Source organism: Delphinus delphis, chromosome 12 (assembly GCF_949987515.2).
Source record: "Delphinus delphis chromosome 12, mDelDel1.2, whole genome shotgun sequence".
NCBI classification, from domain to species: domain Eukaryota; kingdom Metazoa; phylum Chordata; class Mammalia; order Artiodactyla; family Delphinidae; genus Delphinus; species Delphinus delphis.
Window position 1 is genome coordinate 29,697,940 of NC_082694.2, and position 23,739 is coordinate 29,721,678.

Below are 23,739 nucleotides of genomic sequence, written 5' to 3' on the forward strand. Positions count from 1 at the left end.
ATCACAAGATGGCAGCCATGGCTCCAGACATTACGTTTTTTCCACAAGAAGAAAAGGCAAAAGATGAAGATGTGTCTTCTTGTGTGTCCTTTGTTATTGGGGATAAAACCTTCCTAGAAACTTTTCAAGCACCCTCCCCACCCGTAACCATCACCACCTTCCCCTCACATCTCATTGGCCATAAATGAGTCACATGCCTCTTCCTAAACCAATCACCGTCAAGGGTAATGGCTTTACTATGGTTGGCTTGATCTCATAAGACACCTTCCCCGAGGGCTGGGGCAGGGCTCTTTTCTCGGCACAGTGCCACAGGGGAATAGAAAGGGGATGGCTGTTGGAGAAGACGACCCACTGAGTCAGCCACAGGGATGAAGTCAGACCACAGTGGGTGGAGGAGTGAGTGCAGGGTAAGGGCATGGAGACAGCAAGTATAAATGATGCTTTCTAGAACTTTGTGAAGAGAGGAGAGACCATATTAGTAGGGAGACGTGGAGGAACTTTGTTGTCCAAAACGGACTTCATGAATGGTCCCACCACTCACAAAGCCAGGCAAGTGGGAGTCATTTGGAATTCATCTCCCATCCCACCACCCCACCGCCCCACCCCAGCCCTAACCAGTCAATCCCCCAGGCCTCTTAGTTCTATCTGCTCAGGTCTCTGCAGTCCACGATCTCTATGCCAGAGTTTCCAACAGCAGCACTATCAGATCTTCGGACTGGATAATTTGGGGTGGGAGGGTGTGTCCTGTGCACTGAGGGATGTTTAGTAGCTCCTGGATGCCAGTAGCACCCTCATCCCCTCCACCCCAAGCCAGGACCATAAAAACTGGCTCCAGACAATGTCAAATGTGACCTGGGGGGCAAAAATCGGCCCTGGTTGAGAACCACGGCTCTATGCCCTGTGGAGATTCTTACAGATCTTTGAACCATTTCTGGTCAGTCTTTGCTCTCTCTACTGTGTTTTCCATTCCCTGCCCTTAACCCTGTAACCCTTGCCCCTCAGTGTGTTGTAATTACCCATCTACTTGTCTCCCTCTGCTACTCAGTTGTGAGCTCTGGGAGAACAGGAACCATGTTTATCCTTTTCAGCATTGTATCTCTAGAGCCTAGCACTTTGTCTGGTACACAGATGTCTCTCCGTGTGTGTGTGTGTGTGTATGTATTTCTTAAATGAATGAATGAGTGAATGAATGAATGAATGACTCCTGCCCTGCTTTTCAGAGTTGGCTCCTGGACTAATGGACCAGCCTTCTAGAATGGCCCTCTGCAACCGGCCACACAGCATCCTGAGCAACTGTTCTTCACCACTTGTGATCATAGACCCTATTGCAGAATTGGGTGAGATCACTGGACCCTCACCCTCTCGAAAGCCATAAGGCTTATACAACCTGAAGCCCCACCATGTGCTCCCAGAAGACTCCTGTCTCCCAAGATTAGAACTAAGAAACCACACCTCTGATCAAGGTCAGTCCGGCTTTAAGTCTTTCCGTGCTTCTTGCTTACCTCCGGAATGAAGTTCAAACTCTTCAGCTGCAGATACAGGCCCTTCCACACCCAGCCCTGCCCCGAAGAAGCCAGGCTCTCTGACAGCCGGAGACTGGTCTCTATCCCAGCTGCTCAGCACAGCTTTCCCTTCTTAGCCACTGGGCCAGTCCAACGCTCCACTCAGATGACATCCCTTCCCTGCCCCAGGGTGTCCCTTCTCTGATACTCTCACAAGCGTTCAAATAACCATGGTTTCCTGATCCTCCTTTCCCCCCATGCTGGGAGCTATGGAAGGCCAGGAGTCACATGTAACTCCCTGCTATACCCTCAGAACCTGCTCTAGGGCTGCCATGTGGCGTCTCTCAATAAACATGTGCTGGACACGGTATCTCCTCACCATCCGTTCCTCATTCTCCCTGAGTTTTGCTTGGTGGCCTATACGGTTCCAGGCGGCAGCTTTAACCCCAACCCTAGCCTGACAAGGGCAGAGCGGAGAGAGAATGCAAAGTCTTGGTGACCTAACTGAGGAGGTGAGTGAGCCCTCACCTGAGGTCAATCCCTCTGAAAATTTCATTTCTGTAAAGCCATTATAGTCCCTTTACTCGTTTAAATAATGTTTCCTATGATCGGCAACTCAAAGCAGCAAGAGAAAGCAAATGATTAAAGGAAAAAGTTAATAAGTGGGCACAATGTACCCCCAAACTCATTTAACCCAGCTGATACTTGCACAGTATGTATTTATTTCCTCCAGTCTTCTTGTACCTGTAAGAAAAAGAGAACTTTCTTTCCAAAGCTTACGCCCTCCCCTCCTTCTCCAGAAGCTGGTTCCATTAATTATCCCATTTTCTCTCTCGTGTCTTCGATCTATCTTTCCCTCCAGTGGCTTCCTCCTCCCTACCTTCCAATATTCTCAGGTCTCCAGAGCCTCTAAGCTCTCTCAGCACCTCCCAAAGCTGCAGCCCCAGCTCTTCCATCCTTTCACCTCCAGCCCTCTCCGTGGAATCGCCTGTTCATGGCCTCCAAGCAGGCGGGCACGGTGGGTATTCAGGGAAGGCTCACGACCCAGAAGAGTTGGGTAACCCCAGTCCTTGCTGCCTGTTCTGTGCGAGGTGTGGCCACCTGGCTCCAGGTGTCAGGCGTCAGAGTCTCAGGACTGGCCACCCAGGTTCTCAGGGCCCACACGGAGCTGGACACTGAGGGTGTCCTCCAGCCAGAACCTCTCCTGAAGAGAGAAGCACTCTATGTTCAAGATGCAGCTCCCTCACCCAGGAGGGTTCAGGTCATCAGCCCTGTGCCAGTCACCCCCCAGTCCTGCCAATCAGGTGGGGACGAGGCAGGGCCTCAGTCTGGGTCCCAGCATGCAGTGAAGAGACAAGGGGGCTGGAAGGCTCACTCTGGGGCCTCGGGGCCTGGGCCACGGGAACAGGCTCACAGCAGGAAATGGGAGAAGCCCTCCCGCCAGGCTGTGCTCCAGAGTTCCAGCCCACCGGCCAACAGAGGCAGAGGCCTCTATTTTGGAAACGCGATGTTTTTGTGCTCTTTGGTTTTTCTCTAAGTGTGTTCTTGCTGCTCTTGTAGATGAAGCCTGATTCCTGCAAGAGATGTCAGCCCGAAAGCTAATGCGATGCTCAGACCACAAGAAAAGGGTGTGTTTATCCAGTCCAGATCATTAAAGCAGGGTGAGGAAACAGAGGGAGGGAACCCAAAAAAATTCCAAGAGCATGGGAGACAAGGTCACAGCCAGGGGTCCAGCAGCCTCCCAGCCTGGAGAGTTTTTCCGAGGGGCTCCATGTGCATAAGTGGAACCTCTTCCCGGGCATGGTGCAGGTAACTGCCCACCCAAGCAAAGATCACCGTGGGCGAGGAGATGACTGAGGAAGGAGGGCACAGGGTGGAGGGGCGTCCCGGAAGCAGAACAGGCTGGGTCTCCAGGCAGGCCAGACATCAAGCCTCAAAGCCCCCGCCACCCCTACCAGTCCTGCCGAAAGATACACAGTCCCACTGGGAACGTGGCACAGAGGCACACATCCCACACACGCGCCCACCCAGACATCCCCGGCACAGTCACCCCATTCAGGTGCCACAGAGATACACACACCAACGCCGCTTTGTGGTTCAAACTGTTTTATACTGAAATACACATGGGCTGATCCCCAAAAGGGTTGGGATGGGGGAGAAAGAAATGATGAAAGTGGGGTGACCGCAGGGCTCGATGTCGCCAACGCTTGGAGCACGTGCCAGTCCCTCTCTCTGTCTGCCCACCCTGGCAGGACGGTGAGGCCTGGACATCTGGAGACACTCAGCTGAGCAGGGCAGAGGAGGCAGCCAGTCCTGGGCCCGAGAGTCCTCAGCTGAATGGCTTCACCAGCTTCATGGCGGTATAGTTCTGGAGGGAGGGGGGAGAGGCAGGGACAGGTGATGACAGCTGCCAGGGAAACGGAGCTGGGAAAGGTGGCTGATCCGCTCAACCACCTGCCTGCACCTCTCCCTCATCAGCCCCCAGGCCACACTCGGCTCAGCACTCCACCCTGCCAGCGCTCTCGCTGTCACACAAGCCCACACTCCTGCCTGGGGGCCACAGCGCCTGAATTGCTCTGGCTTCTCCCCCATCTCTCCAGGGCCCACCCCCAGGTTCTGCCCAGCTACCGAGAGGACTCTGCCCCTGGGCAGGCCAGGACCGGCCTTTTCCATCAGACAGGTGGCCTGAAGGCACGGCTGCGCTTCTCCCCACCCTCCTCCCACACTGCCCAGCGCGGGAACCTGGGGCTCGCTGGCCACCGCGCTCCCGTCCAAAACGCAGAGAGAGAGTTGGGGTGGGGGGTATAGAGGGATGACCCACAGTGCGGGCCAGCCCTAGAGATGGGTCACCCCTGATTAAGCCCTGGCTGCTGCAGGACTGGCAGGAATCTCCCCTCCCCACTCCTCCCCCCAAAACCATGAAAACACATACAACACAACACAGGGCTCCTAATTGGGACAGTATGTTCCCCAGCGCCGCCCAGGAAAGCCAACTCTGGAAACAAAGCCGCCGCTCCTTCCCTGCCAGATCGCCTCCTGCCTCCCCACACTGGCCCTGCTCCCGGCTGCCTCTAGGGCAGAGCTGGGAGGAATCAGACGGGCTGCCCTCCCTGTCCCCCTCCCAGGGGAATTTCCAAGAGGGTGGGAGATGAGGCCAACTGGGGGGGAGCCCCTCTGCACCCAGGCCTCTGCCCCCCAAGGCCTGAAAGCCAGGTGATGGACGGTCACAGGCCTGGCATCCACCAGGTGACTGGGTGACTTGGCTGGAGGGAAGGAGGATACGCCCAGCTTGTAGCAAAGGCCTGCGAGCAAAAGCAGTCTGCAGCCTCAGACCCAGGCTGCCCTACAGCCCTCGCCTAGGATCTCACCCCACATGCCAGCTCTGGAGACAGAAGGCAGGGCTGGCATTCGAAACAGGACACATCCCGAAGATCTCAAAGGAGATTGATGCTGCTGCTGGGGACTCAGGACACAGGGAAGAGGCTCTGACCAGGGCCTGCCCGCAGGGCTTTGGGGTAAGGCTGCCCCAGGGACGAGAAAGGACCACAGGCTGGAAGGGACTGGAAATCTTCTGTCCGTCTCCCAGCCAAGCAGCAGGGCCTCCTTCCCCAGATCCCCGAGGCCTAGTCTGCAGCCCTAGTGCCTTGCAGGGGCGGGGCCCTCCCCTCAGCTCTTCAGCAGAAGGCTGGCTTGACATGCAGCCCCCCTGGGGAAGGCAAAATCGCTCCGCTATCCACAGTGCTAGTCACAGCAGGTCAGCACTGACCTATCCCAGCCCCTCCCTCACGCGACGGGAGGGCCTGGCCACGGTCACTGGGGAGCCACTGACAGAGCCAGAACCCAGCCAACAGCTCCTGACTCCACATGGAGCTGTGCTCCACACAGCAGCGATGCTCTGACCTCGATGTTCCCGAGGCAGATTCTCCTCAGCAGGCCTGGGGCTGGCCCAGGACTCTGCATTTCTTACCAGCTCCCTGGTGCTGCCGCTGCTTGCTCCTCAGCCCACCTCCTCAAGGAGCGAGGGTCCATACCAGCTCCCCTTTGCCCACGCTCCCCGGCCTGGTCTCTCAGTGAGGCGTTAGGCTGTACCCTGTGCTCCCCCTCGTCCCTGGCTTCACTGCATCTCCTCGTGGACCGACAGCTCCCAGGGGCACGGGGCCCACCAGCCTCTCCCTCACCCACACAACACGCCCTCACCTCCCGGACACACTTCGTGCGCTAATAAGGTCTTCACCTGAACCGAGGGGCGGCTGGGTGCCCTCAACATGAGAGGAGGTAAGCCTGAGGACAGGCCAGGTGAGGGCCACTGCGCCTCCCCAACTTGGCCACAGGGCTGCGTCCCAGGGGAGGAGACACAGGGGACCACAAGGGGAGTCCTGGGCCCAACCCCTGAGCCCAGGTCACTGCCAGGGCAGCTACACTCCAGGCACCACCCTTGCTCGTGCCCTTCCAGGGCCCAGCAGCTAACCTTGTACTTGTAATCTGTCTTCCTTTGCTTCAGGAGGGCCCCCCGAACCGAATGAGCTTCAGGGTCCCCCAGCCTGGACCCGCCCCTGGGCCTCAGGCACATTTGGCCAACGGGCCGTGAGTCGTCTCGCTGGGCCTCAGAACAGCCTCAGCCTGGCGCTCCAGGCAACACAGTCAGCTGAGACGAGGGCCCGGCTCGCGGCCCAGCTCACGGTCATCCCAGCTCTAGACCCTCCTTTGTCACTTAGGGTCCAAGGGCTAGCCGGGGCCTGGACGTCCAAACCAGAGCATCCTCTCTGCTGCTCCCACAGTTCATGACCTTAGGGCCTGCAGGGGATTGTTCCGTGGTTTTAACCGTCCTCCTCGTAGGAGGCGTGCTCTGCTGGTACAATGCCTTGCCAGCTACGGTGGGAGAGCGCTCTCGGGGGCCTCCTCCTCCCGGAGGATTCACGAAGCAAAGAGCTCACAGGTGAGTGATTCCCAGAGCGCACTACCCACTGTGGGACAGTGTGCTTGGCCGGCGGCCTGGTGCTGACCAGGGCTGTGGCCGGAACCCCAGACTGGGAGCTGTACACAGGGCTGCCATGCAGCCCTGAGCTGGTCCCTCTCCTCTCTGGATGTGTGTTTCTTTCCATTCAAATAAGGGTGACATGGAGTCGATCACACCATTCCTCTACTTACATACGATTTTGAATTTTTTGTATTAAAAAGTTTCCAAAATTTCAAGAATATTAAAAATCAGGTGTCAGCCTGGGGACACTGTGATCCCTTCTGAGGTTCTAGAGACACTGGGGGTGCTGCTGTGAGGATGAGGGAAGCACAGGCAGGGAAGAGAGCTCCAGAACCTCCTCCCTTGGGAGGGGCCCCTGGAGCTGGGCACAGCAGTCCCCACGCGGGTGGCCCTGGCCACTCTTCGTCAGGCATCAACTGGCTTCTTAGCAGGTGAAAGGGGCCCCAGTGTTTACTGCGCCCAGTGAGAGGCTCCCCCTCCTCGCCCACACCTTGCCCCACGCCCACCCCACTGCAGCAGGCAGGACACACTTTCTCAGGTTCCCAGGTGGCACCCTCTCCAGCCCCAGGTCCTCAGCAGGTGCTATCCTCACAAGCAGAGGACCTTCCCCTCTGCTCTGCCATCTACACCTTCCCTGCCCCTCCTGACCCACTCCACACCCTCCTTCAAGAAGGTTCCCCTGCCCATGCCTGCCCAAGGGGCCTCGCCTTCTGCCAACCCCTTGATTACATAGCCCCTCAGGGGCTTGCTGAGGATGCGGTGTCTCCCCATCACGGGCAAGAACTCAGATTCCCTCACTGGGCTAAGAGCTCCCCAAGGGTCTCCTACCAGACTGGGGACTCCCCAGAGCAGGGCCTATGTCTCCCTCATCAGACCATGGACTCCCCAAAGACAGAAGCTACTTCTCTCCATCAGACACGGGGTGCACTTTGAGGACAATGACAGACTCCCCTGAGAACCAGAAGCTGCTGGAGGTCAAGGGCTGTACCTCCCACGTCAGACCAGGAGCTCCTCCAAGACAAGGGTCTGTGCCTCCCCACTCAGGCCAGCTTACCGGGAAGGAGTAGACGAAGATGCCCAAGAACAGCAGGAGAATGAAGAGAAGGATGAAGAGGATGATGGCGCACCGGAACCGCCGCCAGAGGATAAACTTCATGGTCTTGTACGGAGAGGTGAACCAGAGGAAGGAGGTGTCAGGGCGCCTGTGAGTGAGATCCCAGAGGTCAGCAGGGTACCTCCCACCAGGGCTGCTCCCTCCGGGTCCTGCTCACAAATTGCCCTGGCCCACCCGAGTCAGCCCCCCAGACCTGCCCAGCCTCCAGGCCCCCAGCCCCTGTCCACACCTGCATCGCCCTCTCCTCCCAGCCTTTGCTACAGTGTGAGCCCCGCCCATGTTGCCCTCCTCTTCTTGGTGCTGTCAAGCCCTGCACACCCTCAGGGACCCCGTGCTCAGCCACCCTGTCCAGGTCACCTTCCCTGCCACTCTCTCCTTCCTGACCCAGGACTTAGTCACAGACTAGAGATTGGGGACTGGGCAGAGCTTAAGGGGGCTCCACGTTAGGTGAGCTACGGTCCACGAGCCCCAGAGAAGCTAAGCCACTGGGCTAGAGGCACGGGGCTCGTTCACTGGCAGGGAGTGAACCCAGAAAGCTGATTGTGTCTCATAACCAAGAACCTCAAATCCTTCCCCTAGGTCAGCCTCACAATTCAAAGAGCGGGCAGGATTTTGTGTCTCAGTAACGGTCGTTTTCACATCTGCTTGCGTGCTGCTGGGTCTCCTGGGTCTCTCTGTCTTTCCACTCAGATCCCAGCATCCTTGGGCAGGGATGCCTCTCCCTGCTCTGCCAGCCAGTGGCACTCAGGCTAGCGCTATAACAAAGTGGGCTGTCTGTGCTAAGTGTGACTTGAGCTGAGCAGGCCGTGGAAAGGGACCCAGCGAATGCAGCCCCGCTCACTCCCCCCCACCCCGCCCCGCCCCCGAACAGCCATCTTTCAGGCTCCGGTAACTGCCTTCAAGGCTTCTGCATCCACTGGTTTGGGATGTAGGCCCCTCCCTTAGAGGCCTGTGAGGTAGGGGAGGCAGGGACTAGGCCCCCATTTCACAGCTGGGAAAATTAAAGCTGAAAGGCCTTTTGAAAGCCACATTGACACCATAGGAGAGCCATGGAAGGCAGCTTGGTCAGGGAAAGACCTTGGTCAGGCTCTGGGGCCAATCAGACCAGGTGTGAGAATTTCAGCTTCGCCACTTTCCTTGGAATGACCTTATTTAACTTTGCTGTGATTGTTTCCTCATCTGTAAAGCGGGGATACTAACAACGACTCAGCAGGGAAGGTTCCATGACACAACATATATATGACAGCACGCCTGGCCTACAACCAAGAGCTACCCAACAGCGCCTGCTTCTGGAACTAGCTGACGAGCCCAGCGTGTCCTGGAATGATGTCTGTCACCTGCCCCCTAACAATGTGTACCCTTGGATGAGTCACACCCCTCTCTGGGCCCTGGGGCCTCTGTGCGGCTATACGGTGAGTGCCTCCTGAACTGTGGATACTCCTCCCCGTCCCCTTGGGCATCAGGGCTCAGGGGCTGAGCACCAACCTTGGGTCCTCGAGCTTGGGGTTCATGTTGGGCTCATCCCGGCCCTGGCCGGCCGGCCGCTCCTCATGTTCGCTCTCGGCCACAATCTCCAAAGTCATCTCCAACTTGCCCTGAGGGGACAAGGGGGACCTGATCAGAGACATAAAGGCTTGGCCCCATGGCTTGGAGAGGAGCCAGGCCAGGACAGATGTAAAGGTCACTTTATGATTTGTTTGAAAAAAGATACAGGGTGATCTGCTCATAAAAGTACCTGCTCCTTGCAGAACACATAGCAACTACGGAAATGTATAAAAAAGGAGACTGTCACCCATACTTCTACTGTGTAGAGACAAGCACTCGTAATACTTTATTCATCAGAGCTATTTTTCTTTGCAAGTATATGAAATGTCACGCTGTGTATATATGGTTCTATAGCTTGTTTCTTTCATTTAGGAATATATTTTATTATATAATTATATACTCTTTAAAGTCTGCTTTTCATGCTGTATCTATGCTATGGTTGACCATAATTTATTTAGTAAACCAGTTATTTTGGTTCGTTTAGGTTGTTTCCAACTCTTTGTTGTTATAAATAAACCCTAAATTTTTAATTTTATGGGGTTATTTCTTTAGGAGAGATTTTAGAAGTGGGATGAAAAGTTTCAAGGGCATAAATATTGTTAAGTCTCTGGCTATATATTACTATATTGTTTCCCCAAATGGTAAAAATCATTAGCCTGCCCAACAGAGGTAAATGAGAGGGCTGTCTCTCTGCATCCTCACTAGCAATAAGTGTTTCTATTTTTTAAAAATCCTAATATAATACATAAAAAATGTTTTCACATTTTAAAGCATTCCTTTATGTAATTACTAGGGGAAATGAACCTTCTTAAATATGTAATGGCCACTGTACTGCTTTATGTATTATCTATGTAGGCCTTTTGCTCATTTTTCTTTTGAGATGTTAGTATTTCTTATTAATTGTTATAATTTGTTATACAACACGGATATTTTATTTCAAGGGCCACTTTAGGGATTGGCTGGCTCTCTGCCATTTCTAAGTACAGTTGACCCTTGAACAACACGGGTTTTAACTGCACAGGTCCACTTATACACAGATTTTTTCAATAAATATACAGTTGGCCCTCATTTGCAGGTTTCAGATCTGTAGATTAAACCAAACACAGAAGGTGGACTATGAGACTTGAGCACCCATGGATTTGGTGTCCACACGGGCTCCTGGAACCAACCCTCTGCTGATACCAAGGAAGGACAGTAAACTCATTTACTTCCTCTGCAGAGGAAGGATGATTCTCCATGGTCCCCAGTCACACGCCTGGGCAGACCTCTGGGCAGGGAGAAGAGGACAAGGACGGTCCCTTATAGGGTTCTGCTCAAATGGGAGTGGCATGACCCCTGTCCTCCACAGGAAGCCCAGCCAGAGGGGAACCCAGGACACAGATCACTGTGAAGGCCAAGGAGCAAGTACAAATTAAACAGCGTCCACGGGAGATTAGGGCATCTTTAGATTTAGATGGGCTTTCCTGGGATACGAGCCTCGAGGAGACGAAGGCGGGGAACTGGCAGGGAAGAGGGACAGTGTCTTGGGAAACAGACAGGGAGGGCAGGATAGAGGGAGAGGAACACGTCTGTGCTCAGCGATTTCTATGGACGTGTCACTTCCACCAACCAGAGGGAACAGACTTACCGCCAGTATCTTCTTCTCACCCTCGTCCGCCACACAGGGCCACCAGCCCTTCACTGTTTTCTGTTCAAAAAGGGACACAAACCACTCCGGGTGGAAAGTGTCATCCAGCTGGTCCAAGGAACACTTCTCAGCGGTCTTGGCAGGCTTGGGCATGCGGTTGAGGTCCAGCTGCAGAGAGCCTGTGGCAGAGGAGGGTGCTTTGGCCCACGCTTTCTCAGTCACTGCCAGCCTAGGACCACCCTGGGGCTGGGCAAGTTCAGCCTCCTCAGCTTCTATCCATGGTCTTAGCCCCATGGCTCAAACTCCACTCCCCACCCACTGCCTCTCATTCCATCTGTACAGCAGCTTCCCATCCATCTATTCATGCACGCATATGCCTGCTACTGTGCCCTGACTGATTCACCCTTAACAGAACTTCCCACCTGCTCAACTGTTCATCTTACTATGCACAAATTCACTCATTCACCCATCGTCTACATCCATCAACCATCAACTTTTTAAACTGTTTTTAGTGCAGTAAAATATTTATAGATAAGATAAAATTTGTTATTTTAACCATGTTCAGATGTATACTTCAGTGGCATGAATTACGTTCACAACATTTTGCAACCATCAGCACTACCTATTTCCATAACTTTTTCATTCCCCCCAAACAGCAACTCTGTATCCATTAAGTAATAACTCCCCATTCCCCTCTCCTCTCAGCCCCGCTAACCTCTAAATCTACTTTCTGTCTCTATGAAAAAGCCTATTCTAGACACTTCATATAAGTGGGATCATAAAAATTTATCCTTTTGTATCTGGCTTATTTCACTTGGCAAATTTAGTTTTCCAGATTCATCCATGTTGTAGCATGTATCAGTACTTCATACTTTTTATGGCTGAATAATATTCCATGGTATGTATATACCACATTTTGTTTATCCATTCATCTGTTGATGGACACTTGGATTGTTTCCACCTTTTGACTCTTGTGAATGATGCTGCTCTGAACACTGGTGTGCAGATGTCTTAGTCCCAGTTTTTAATTCTTTTGGGTACATAACTAGAAGTGAAATTGCTAGGTCATATGTTTAGCTTTTTGAGGAACTGCCAAACTTTTTCCCAAGCAGCTGCGCCATTTTACATGCATACCACCAATGTACAAGTGTTCCAATTTCTCCACATCCTCTCCAACACTTGTTATTTTCCATTTTTTGTTTTTGCTTTAGCTTTTTTATAGGTATAAGTGTTATCTCATTGTGGTTCATCCACCAATTTTTTCATCTGCCCACCTAGTTATCCAAGGAGCTATCTTTCTATACTGCTTCATCTACTCAGCTATTTTATCCATCTTCTCCAAGAATAGTCCCATCTACTGGGTTGAGCCATATGAAAATTCTGGTATTCAACTATATTTGACGTATAAAAACAGCAATTTCATGAGGTTTCACCTAATCCAATTCCAACAACACGAAGTCAATGGGATTGGAGCATAGGTTACTGAAGGGATTAAGTGAGAGAGGTAAATCTAAAAAATATTTTCCAAGGCCAAATTGAAGAAATTCTGTAACAGGGAAGAGCCAAATCTGACCACATGTTGGATCTGTTTCTCTTACTTTAACCTTTTCTTTCCACTGCTTTTGTTCACTAAAAGGATACTGTCTATACAGAATGGCCTGCCTTGGGGAACCCTGCCCCTCTGCCTGAATGTTGAACCAAGGCGCCTTTTTCAGGGAAACATCCAGAACCTGTCCATCTGTGGATGGCTATAAGAAAGAAGAAATTAACACATCCCCTCCCCGAGGCTGGCTATTCCAGGTGATGTTTGCAAACCTTATGGCCTTTTTACTTTACTTCCTCATCTCCTCCGCCTCTTTGTGCTATAAAAGAAACTGGCATCCAAACCCCAATAAGATGGTTATTTTGAGACATTAGTCTGCAATCTTCTCAGTCTGCCAGCTTTCCGAATAAAGTCGTATTCCTTGCCTCAACACCTCATCTCTGATTCATTGGCCTGTCGTGTGGCAAGCAGGGTGAGCTTGGACTCGGTAACAAATTTGGCAAGCCAGCCAGGAGGCTTGCCGTTTTTTGGCTAGACAGCCCCGGTCAGGGAACATTGTGGCAAGGCCTAGCAGATGCCAGGACCATTTGTCCTGAGGATCTTCCCTTCAAACTTCCCTCAAGCGGTGCCAGCTACTGCAGCGCTTGGCAGTTGAAGCAAGGAAAATACCAACTTCTACGAGTCCACAGACTCAATTTTGTACGGTTAGTCTACCCAATTCAGTAACCAGTTCATTTGTTTTGGTCTTGGTCTTGTTTTGCTTTTGTGTATCCTTTTGTGTTGCGAGTCGATGAACTCGACTTTGTATGGTAAGTTGCTCCAGCGTGCACACTGGCAACATATTTCCCTCTCACTTTGGGCTTTTCCTTTACAGGATAAGCCAATTTGTTTGATTGGGGTACCCTACTGGAGGGGGAAATTGTTGTTGGACTCTACCTGATTTGGAGCCAGTTCGTTGGTTTTGTAGGGTAAGTCTACCCGATTTGGGAACTAGTTTGTTGGTTTTGCAGGTTAAGTCTACCTGATTTAGGAACTGGTTCATTGGTTTTGGTCTTGGTTTTGTGTGCACCGATGTTAGAATTTGTTTGGGCCTTTTGTGTTGGAATTTGTTTGTGTCTTTTGTGTTTTGGTGTTATCAAACTTATAAAAAATGGAAATACTCCATCTATCCTGAAGGAGAGCCCTTTGGGGTGTATATTAGATAAATGGGCAAAACATAGCCATGAGCCTATGACTAAGAAAGACATGATACACTATTGTAATAGGGTGTGGACCCAATATATGTTAGGATCAGAAGAATGATGGTCCCTGAATGGCTCACTCAATCATTATATGATCTCGCAGTTAGAAGTGTTTTGCAAAAGAGCAGGCTGCACCAGCAGTTTCTCCAACTGCTCCCCCCCCACATGCCGCCAACATATTCACCGCCTCCTGTTTCCCCTACCCATGGGGATCAAATAGAAGCTTCTATGATAACCCCCAAGGCACAGGGACCTGGTTTAGTATCACCATCTAAGACCCAACAGGACACCCAATTTGGACCAGGGGCCACTTCTACAGCAGGGCAGTTTCCCTTGTGCTGACATCCTGTAAGAGGCCAGGGGACTCCCCTGGACTTGAGGCATCCGATTCTAATTTCCCCACAGGAGCCCCAGATAACTTAGACAGTGGAGAACAAGTTGATTGACTACCTTCCCTATTTATCTTAAGAGGCTTGTAAATGTTAAACAAAGGGGAAACAAAGGCATCCTAGGAAAAACTTGACTGTATCTTTGAGATGTGAGTGTCCTATCTGGTCTTCTCAGGAACGCTCATCTCTGCCATCTTTTTGAAATGCAAACTTTGAGAAAAGGGCAAAGTAATTTAGAAATTGACTTGTCAAGGATAAATTAAAAAACTAAGTGTTTTTTCTGTAAAAATTCAGCCATCTAGACAAGTGAACTTGATTTGTTCCATCTGCCAGAAACCTAAATTTAATCCAACCTCTTTTTGTAAACTGATGGGTTTTATGTTGCTGTACGTGACTCAGGGCTGAAATTTTGAAATGAGAACTATGGTGTCTCTGTTTGTTTGTGTCCTTGTATGTGTCTTTGTCTTTGGATAACATTGCTGGGGTTGATTTGCGGATGAGCTCTATTTAATTGGCTTAAAGAAGAGTAAGTTCTTACAAACCAAACAATTCTAAATACAAGAAAAATTAAGCTAAATGAATTTCAGGTTCATGTGCACTGAGAAATATTCAGTATTAATGTTTGTTTGTTGATCTAATTAATATAGACATGTCATTAGAGTCATCAGCATTAAGTATAATACTTTCATTATGCCTAGGTTTAATATAAGCTAAATAAAATCTTGTTATATCTGTTGCAAGTTTATCAGCAAGGAAAGTAACTTGATGTAAAGAAACTTTTAAGGAAAGAAAATGCAAATGAGATAAGAGCTTTAGGTGCACTTTTTAAAATAATTATCTTTATCTAAAATTAATCTCTCCAGAGCTTCCCTGGTGGTGCAGTGGTTAAGAATCCGCCTGCCAATGAAGGGGACACAGGTTCGATCCCTGGCCTGGGAAGATCCCACATGCCATGGAGCAACTAAGCCCATGCACCACAACTACTGAGCCTCCGCTCTAGAGTCCACATGCCACAACTACTGAGGCCTGTGCTCCACAACAAGAGAAGCCACGATAATGTAAAGCCCATGCACCACAATGAAGAGTAGACCCTGCTCGCCGCAACTAGAGAAAGCCCACGCACAGCAATGAAGACCCAACATAGCCAAAAATAAACACAAATAAATATATTTAAAAAAATAAAATTATTAATCTCTGCAGATATTCCACAACTTGAAAGTTAGAATTGTGCTAAAATGAGTTAAGTCATGGACGGTTTATGGAAAGTGGACCCCAAGAAAAGAGTTTTGTAGATGGTCAGGACTGACTAAGTTTAAAATAAGTTTAACTGAGTAAATGAATTTTAAAAGTAAGCTGGTCAAAAATTTGAATTTGGCTTTTCTCTCTGTTAAGAAGACAAGGTTTCTTAAGATTCTGAACTGCCTCTGATAACAGATTTTAAGTTTTTCTACCTTTTAAGTGATCTGTTCTGTATTTGCCTTTGAAATCTTTTACTGTTACTTCCGCTAAGTGAATAACTATTGTTTCACAGTGACCTGAGATCCTATCTGACTGTTTAAACCCTTTTGATATTTTTTTGACAAAACTTCACAAATCAAATTATAATGAAGGGGCTTCCCTGGTGGCACAGTGGTTGAGAGTCTGCCTGCTGATGCAGGGGACACAGGTTCGTGCCCTGGTCTGGGAAGATCCCACATGCCGCAGAGCGGCTGGGCCCGTGAGCCATGGCCGCTGAGCCTGCGCGTCCGGAGCCTGTACTCCACAACGGGAGAGGCCACAACAGTGAGAGGTCCGCATACCGCAAAAAAAAAAAAAAATTATAATGAAGTTCCTTTGAACTCTAGCTAACTTTGGGATGCTTCAAAGGGCCCCTGAAACACCCCAAAGAGAGATATTAACTAATTAGGTTCACTGGTATGTTGAATTACATGGGGAGTGTCAAATAAGTAATAGATCTTCTTAGGTTATACTGTATGGTAAATGATACCGGTATTCTAGAGATTATATGGAGTTCCTAAAATCTGATGTGTGCTGGTAAAACGTTATCCGTCATAATTCTAGTTATTATCTAAATATGTTGCACGTCACAGCACTAACCAAGTTACTTTGTCAATTGCATTGTAATCAGATTTAAACGGGCCTTCTTAAGTCTTTCGTCATTATAGACAGTTATGGTTTCACTCTGATGATGCCTTTGTAAAAATGCTTCCTCTTCAAGAAGATTCATAGGAAGGACTTTGGATAAATACAAGTTTCTGGCTTTCAGGCCATAATGCTGGACTGGCTAAGAAATTGAAGAATTCTAATGGGAAACCTGATGGCTTATAAAGCTGTTAGCAGGAAGGATTCGTTACATAGAACTCAGTAAAGTGGTGAATATGGTTATAATTTTTATGGTTTCTATCTGAAAAATGACTGCTTTAAATCTGTGTTTTCCAGGTGTAAGGAAAACCTTCGCCTTAAGCGAATTATGACTCACGGTAATTTGGTAAATTACACCTTTGTAAGCCAAATAGTTTGTATTTTGTGTCTCCCTGCATTGTCTTTGTCAATGTTACTAGCTGCATTACTTATATCCTGTCTATTTTATAAGACCGTTGTCTCTTACAGTACCCAGTGTGTAACCAGGCTTCCAACAAAACTTTTATGGCTAAACATCTTGAGGAAATAGATCACATTTATAACGTAAAATAATTGTAATAGTGTGATTCTAGGTATGGGAAGAAGCAACAAGGGAAAATGTCTCCTGGATCATAATTAGATAGGGGATCCAGAGAAGCTTTAATTATCAATAGGGCCTAATCCCAAAACTAGCACTTGGAGTGGCACACCAAGAATTTTTGCCTGATCTGGGATGAGCCTCCCAGCGCCGTGGGACAAAAGTTGATCATGAAATGTCTCCCAAATATTGGTCAAAATCCCGACCAAGAGGAGAGGATCTGAGAAATTGAATATTTCCTGCCACATCAGTCATTAGCGATTGCAGCCCTCCAACGTGAGCCGGTGAACCCTGAGGAAACTCAGGATATGAGAATACAGGATACAGGCCCCAGATAGCTAAGGTGCATATCAAGGGAGTGATTTCAGTGAGCCCAGACTCTTGCATTTTCCCATACATAGAAAAGCGCTAAATTCCTTAACTTGAAGTGCTCCCTCCCAAGCTTGAAGGCCTCAAAATTCCCACTGAATACATCATAACTCTCAACTTTTAAGCTGTGAATATTTTTTAAGGCTACAGGTGTAAAGGAGACGCTTTCCAGAGAGGAACAAAAGAAACAATGTTTGGAACACTGACACCGATGGACACTCCCAGAAAGATCCATCTGATGAAGCAGTTAGAACGGCCATCGCCCCTTCTTCCACAAGATTGTGGAATGGATATTGACAGTGGGGAATTGTAACAGGGAAGAGCCAAATCAGACTATATGTTGTATCTGTTTCTTTTACTTTAACCTTTGCTTTCCACTGCTTTTGTTCACTAAAAGGATACTGTCTATACATAATGGCATAATGTCTATACATACTGTCTATACTCAGGGAACCCTGCCCCTCTGCCTGAATGTTAAACCAAAGTGCCTTTGTTCAGGTAAATATCCGGAACCGTCCACCTGTGGATGGCTACAAGAAAGAAGAAATGAACACATCCCCTCCTGGAGGCTGGCCATTCCAGGTGATATTTGCAAAACTTATAGCCTTTTTACTTTACTTCCTCATCTCCTCCCCTTCTCTGTGCTATAAAAGAAACTGGCATCCAAACCCCAATAAGATGGTTATTTTGAGACTTTAGTCTGTCATCTTCTTGGTCAGCCGGCTTTCCAAATAAAGTCGTATTCCTTGTCTCAACACCTCGTCTTCAATTCTTTGGCCTGTCGTGCAGTGAGCAGAGCAAGCCTGGACTCGGTAACAATTCTTGAATACCATACAAAGGAGATTAGGTTTTTTTCAGTGTGGAATGCTCAGTTACTGCAAGTATTCATTGACTGGATCTATTTTTCTAGCTTTCTTTTTTTCCATTCATCCATTTATCCTTCCATACATCTATCTGCTTTGACTTAACTATCTACATCCCTCTAGAGCTACCATTTGCTGAGCACTGTATCTATCCATTAATCAGGCCATTATTCTATCCAGCATTTGTTCAACTCTATCAGCATTCATCTATCTATCCACCCATCTACACATCTCTCCATCCCTCAACTACAGATGAATGTTTATTTCCCATTTTAAACATGATCCCAAGATAATATTAAGTAAAAATCAGGATATTAAACTATATATACTATATCTACAAAAGACTGTAAGGAAACATAGGATTATTTCCTGATGGCAAAATTACAGATCTTAACTATCATTTTTAAAATAAAAGTAATAAGTACTCAAAAGAAGTAAAATATGTAATTAGAAAATACATTATGAAGGGGGAAAAAGAAATCTCTGAATAATACTGTAAGTTGCTAAAAGAGTAGATCTTAAAATTTCTCTTCACAAGAAAAAAACATTGTTAACTACGTAACTTATTTTGGCTATCACTTCACAATATATACAAACATCCAATTAAAAAAAAAGAAATCTATGGAGTTAAAAAGTAGCAGTTTTATTTTTAAAAACAAAAGATGATCCTGTTTAATTTTATTTTGGACACTGTTTTCTCATTCAATAAAATGCAATTTTTTGTTTGTCTTTTTAAAATTGATTTTCTAAAGCCTCACCTCATAAAGGCAAGATTGACAGACTGATGCTAAAAAAATTATTTAGTCTGTAAGCAAAAAAAAATTCCATAAAAATGTGAAAAGCAATTGAAAAATGGAGAAATTATTTGTAATGTGTCCTTACTATATAAAAAGCTCTGAAAATCAACAATAAAAGAGGACCATCCCAAAACCATGAAAAAGAAAATCCCATCAACAATATGGATAACAACATATTTTTAAAGTTGTACCTTACAAGTAATGAAGAAATGCAAAGAAAGATAAAAATGAGGTACTACATTGGCAATTTTTTTAAAAAAAAGATAACACTGGCAGCAAAAGTTTAGGAAAAATGGTGCCCTTAAGGCAAACAGGGCACAGGTGAGAATATAAAAATGTAAAATCTTTCTAGAGGGCTACTGAACAAAATGTTTCAAAAACCACTAAAATGTACAAAGACTCTAAAAATCTGCTTCTTAGAGTTCAGGAAAGATACGCACAAAGGGTCCAAAAATGTAAGCCTAGGCTGTCACTCATGCAGGAAATCCTAGAGATGAGCCGAGTACACACCTAGGGGGGGACTAATGAGGGTCCGATGGGACATCAGGCAGGACATTAAGCACCATGATGCAGATACAATGCAGATGGATAACCCCTGACAGAAAGAATGTTTTTAATATATTGCTTTCCCCAAAATCAAGATCTAAGACAGTATGTGTAACATAAACCAATTTTGCTATCTATATGCCATATATGCATGTGTATATATATGTATAAAATACACATATAACACATATGTGTTTGCTTGTATAAGATACATGCCAAAATAATAATACACGCCAAAGTGAAGGTTATCTTAGTTATATTAGTGAAGGTTATCTCTGGGTGGTGAGATTATAATAAAATAGGAAGGGGAGGCATTGCTTATCTCCGGTTTCTAATTTTGCCACAGGAATTATGTATTCCAGAATAATAAGTAAGAGAACAAAAATCCAACTTAGTGCTATGATTTTGACACCCTGAATCTTTTACAGTGAAGTTGTGGAGCAGCTGCCAGTCCTCCAAGTTCAGGGGACCAGGCTCGGGGTCAGGGGGAAGTGGGGTGAAGAGCAGCCCAACGGGCAGGCAGCCCTCCTCCCCATTCCTACTGGGGCTGCTCCTCAGAGCATCCTCTGCAGGGGCCCAAGAGCTCGGTGACTTCTGCAATCACTGGCCACACAGGGAGGGCTCCAGTGATTCGTCCAAGCCCGCCCTGCCCCCAGGTGGCAGAGCAGAACTGCAACACAGGACTCGTGACTTCCTGGACCGCCTTTCTCACAGGTTCACTATTTCTTTACTGAGGTGAAATTCACATAACAAAATGCACCATTTTAACCATTGTAAAGTGTACAACTCAGTGGCTTTTAGTATATTCACAGCGTTGTGAGACCACCAGCACTATCTAATTCCAGAATATTTTCATCACCCCTAAAAAAACGCCAGACCCACGAGCAGCCGGTCCCCAACCTCCTCTCCTTCCAATCCCCGGCAACCACTTTCTGCCTCTGTGGATTACGTATTGCGGACATTTCATGTAAAGGAATCATACGATATTTGTACTTTTGCGTCTGGCTTCTTTCACTTGGTGTGTTTTCAAGGTTCACCCATGGTGTAGCATGATCTCATTTCTTCTTGTGGCTGAATAACATCCTATCGTAGGGATAGGCCACATTTTCCCAGTGAACTTTTATAGCTGTGATGGGGCGGCTCCTTACAGTCCAGCCAGCAGGCCCCACACCTCACCCTGTGAAGGCACCATCTCCACCTCGTCCTCCAAGCCAGCGCTCCCTGTTCCACAGTCAGGGTTGCAGCACACTTTCCCCCAGCAGAGTCCTGGCCCCAGGTGTGTTCATTTGCTCAGTCTCTGGGGCACAAGGGCGAAGAGAGCCTTGAGCCACTCACTCACTAGACTGAGGAGGCAGGGATCCTGTCACGTGAAAGGCCAGACAGCCAGTGACGGAGCTCCTGCTTGCACTGCCTTCACCCTGCGCTCCCCTCTCTTCCTTACCTGGGTCCTACCAACCAACACGGCCCAGCGTTCAATGCCACCTCGGCTGGCAGGCCACCCTGCTGGCCACCCTGATCACCCTGGCACTACCCTGTGTCACCGACCTCACTCAGCACCAGGGACCAGTGACCCTGAGCTCCCTGATCCTCCTGCCAGCCTTCCCACAAGGCCTGAGAGAGGGGTTCTGGGGCAGCCCCGACAGGCAAGATGGCGCTGACCGGAAATGGTGCTTACCCAGAAAGTCATCAAAGGAGAACTTGTCGTTGTCCCAGATCTGGAATACCGCTCGGGCAGGGATCTTGCTCTCTGTCTTGTCCAGCCTCCAGAAAGCATCCTGGCCCAGAGGAGAAGCAGAGGAGGAAGCAGGAGAGCAGGATTAGAGAGGAGCAGTGGTCCCTTCTAGCCTGGAAGGCTGCCTGGAGGAGGCAGTGGAGGGGGACGTCCCTTAGGGACTTGCCAGAGTCAGATCCTAGCAGGAAGACTGTTGAGACCCCAGAGGGCAGTGTTCAAGGGCCCAGGAGGGGACCACGCAGGCTCACTTGACATAAGGTAGCTCCTTTAATCCTCGCAATTCCATGAGTCAAGGTTCTCATTGCCGTTTTACAGATGACATAACAAAGGCTTTGAGAAGTTAAGAATTTGCCCAAAGTCTGACAGGTAATAAAAACAACATTAATATGCACTTCTTAGGCGTCAGCCTTTTCCCACTATGAAATCATTTATGCTTCCAACGACCTATGAGGAGATACTATCTTGAGGAAACCAGAGCGAGTAATTTATCCAAGTCACCCAGCTGGGAAGTGGCAAGCTGGATTCCAACCCAGTCAGTCAGGTTCAAGAGTCTCTTAATCCTGCCCCTGCGATCTTGGGGACAAGGTGGGCTGGCTGGGAACCTGGGTGTCAGGGGGGACCCCCCGACACACCACTGTAAGGATCTGGCACTGGGGGCAGTGTCCCCAGCCCACCCCACCTTCACCTCCAAGAGCTTGCCCTGGGGCACACCGAAAGCTCCCGGTGCTGGGAAGTTCACCAGCCCACTGCTGTCCCCTCCCCGCTTCCTCAGACCAGTCAGCCTGAAACTGCACTGTCTTGGGCTTCTCTCCACCAAGGCCTCGTGGAGCAGCTGAGGGCTGGGGACTGGCACGCTGAGGCCTGGATCCACCCCTGGGTCCAGTCACATTCAACCCAAAGGACCGTCCCTGGGGCTTTCCCACTCACACCTATTCTCTGTCCTCTCACTGTAGCTTTACCTGCGTGGGTGGCAAGGACCCACTGACGATCCCGCAGATGGTGGGTGCCAGGTCACAGCAGGGACCTGGACCCAGTCTCAGGGGGACAGACTCCACGGGAGTCAGGGAGTACTGCTGACCACACAGAGTTTGTCTGGGCCCAGGTGCCCTGTGTACACAGCCTTGGTGGCCCCTTCAGATCACACGGACCCCACAGAGGTCCTGTGACCAAAGGCCGTGGCCGGTGCCCCCGAGGAATGATCACCTTGTGAAGCCGTTGGCTGTAGCCTGCACTGCTGCCTGGGCTGGTGAAGGGGCTCAGGTCCCCACCTGGCCCCTCGCCCCCAGCCCCCATCTGGCGCCTCCCCCTTTTCCAGGCCCCAGCCCTCCTGCAGGTGCCTCCCTCCTCTGGCGGGGCTTTTATGGCCAGCTCTGCAGGCCTGCCTGTACAGGACGCCAGCATCCTCCGTGCCTCTGGCCGGCCCGGTTTATGGGCTCAGTAATGAGCCAGAGGTTCAAACAGCCCCTGGTGGGAGCAGCTGGGCTGGGGCTCCAGCCTGGGGATGGCCCCCCAGGTCCCAGGCACTCATTACGTTCCCAGTCTGGGCCCTTTTACTAGCTGTTTATTTGCAGGGTGGGTGCCTGACGCACAGGCCCGCTCCGGTGGGTGTGCTGGGCTCCAGGTGGGGAGCCGGCCAGGGCAACCAGCAGTGGTTCAAAGCCGCTGGATGAAAGGAGACCTTGTACTTTACAACAGTCTCGTCTGGTTAATGGGGTCCCTGGAGGGCCTGCCTGCCAGAGGCGCTGAACCCCTCGGCAGAGGGCTGGCTCTGCAGCAGGACCAAGGAGCCAAGAGGCTGTGCAGTGCCGCTGCACTAACCGCCCCCAGGCTTAGTCCCCTAGCCCAGACCAGCTAATTGGTGCCCCACCGTGGGCACGGCTCCCCCTGCCTCCCAGCGTCCTTTCTCCCAGAGGGACCCGATGGCCCTGTCTCCGGTCAAGCCAGTTCCTCCCTCCTGTTCCTGGATGACTTCAGAACCCCTTGATTGTTCTCAACCTCCTCTTCTGACCTCTGCCACACACACCCCTCCAGCCGCCCTCTCCGGAGCCTGGCACCAGGCAGGGGGAAGTCCCGTTCCCTCAGCCCTCACCACTCCGGGCCACTCCCAGCCTCCTTGACTCCTCCCAGCTCAGCATCCCCCATAGCCTTCTCCTTCTCCCAAGGCCAGCCCAGTCCTGCGGGCCATCGGGCCAATGGGTCGGTTCCCTCACCCCCTCTCTTCCTCTGGAACTCCACTGTGGGTCAGTTCAACTCCCTGCTTCCTTGCTGGTGTCTAAAGGGCAGAGATGAAACCCCACTGTTGCCAAAATGGAGCCCCCTCAAATTCTTAATCAGCAATCCCATTGGGCCCTCAGAACTGCCGGGTACCACCAGTTAGCTCCCTCTCCCTCTGCCTTTCTCTCCCCCTTTGTCTCCTTCACTCAATAATGGCTGCTTCCCGCCTTTGTCGTTTGTCTCAAATCACCTGCCACAGTGCCAGGAGATTCTCTCTCTTCCTACTTTGTAGCAAGAACAGAAGACTCTGCTCCCTGCGACTCCTTGCACCCATCTCCACCTGTCACAACAGAGAGGTGGTCCCGCCTCCCGTGTTGGGCCGATCGGCATCTCTCAGCCTCGGTTCCCCAGCCACGCCTCACCCCGTGTAGGGCTTGATGAGCACGGGAGGTGGCCTGAAGGAGGGCCTGGCCGCCCTTCCCCATTCCCTCCGTCCACAGCAAGGACAGGCACTGTTTCTTTGACTTGGAGCTCTCCCCAGCAAATGCAGCATTTGGTTT

General features: G+C 49.8%; 1 protein-coding gene across 9 annotated transcripts in view; it reads right to left on the reverse strand.

Annotated features, from left to right (window-relative positions):
- Positions 1–3,603: 3,603 nt before the first annotated feature.
- The window catches only part of DYSF (dysferlin), a 221,972-nt gene continuing 201,836 nt past the window's right edge, over positions 3,604–23,739 (reverse strand). For all 9 annotated transcript variants that reach the window (XM_060026401.1, XM_060026399.1, XM_060026397.1 and 6 more), the window contains 5 exons: positions 20,909–21,008; positions 10,767–10,945; positions 9,080–9,189; positions 7,535–7,682; positions 3,604–3,870 (listed from right to left, as the gene is read on the reverse strand). In XM_060026401.1, the coding sequence (XP_059882384.1) occupies positions 3,832–3,870; positions 7,535–7,682; positions 9,080–9,189; positions 10,767–10,945; positions 20,909–21,008 (576 nt within the window). In that variant the 3' untranslated portion in view covers positions 3,604–3,831. The remainder of the gene's footprint in view (positions 3,871–7,534; positions 7,683–9,079; positions 9,190–10,766; positions 10,946–20,908; positions 21,009–23,739) is intronic.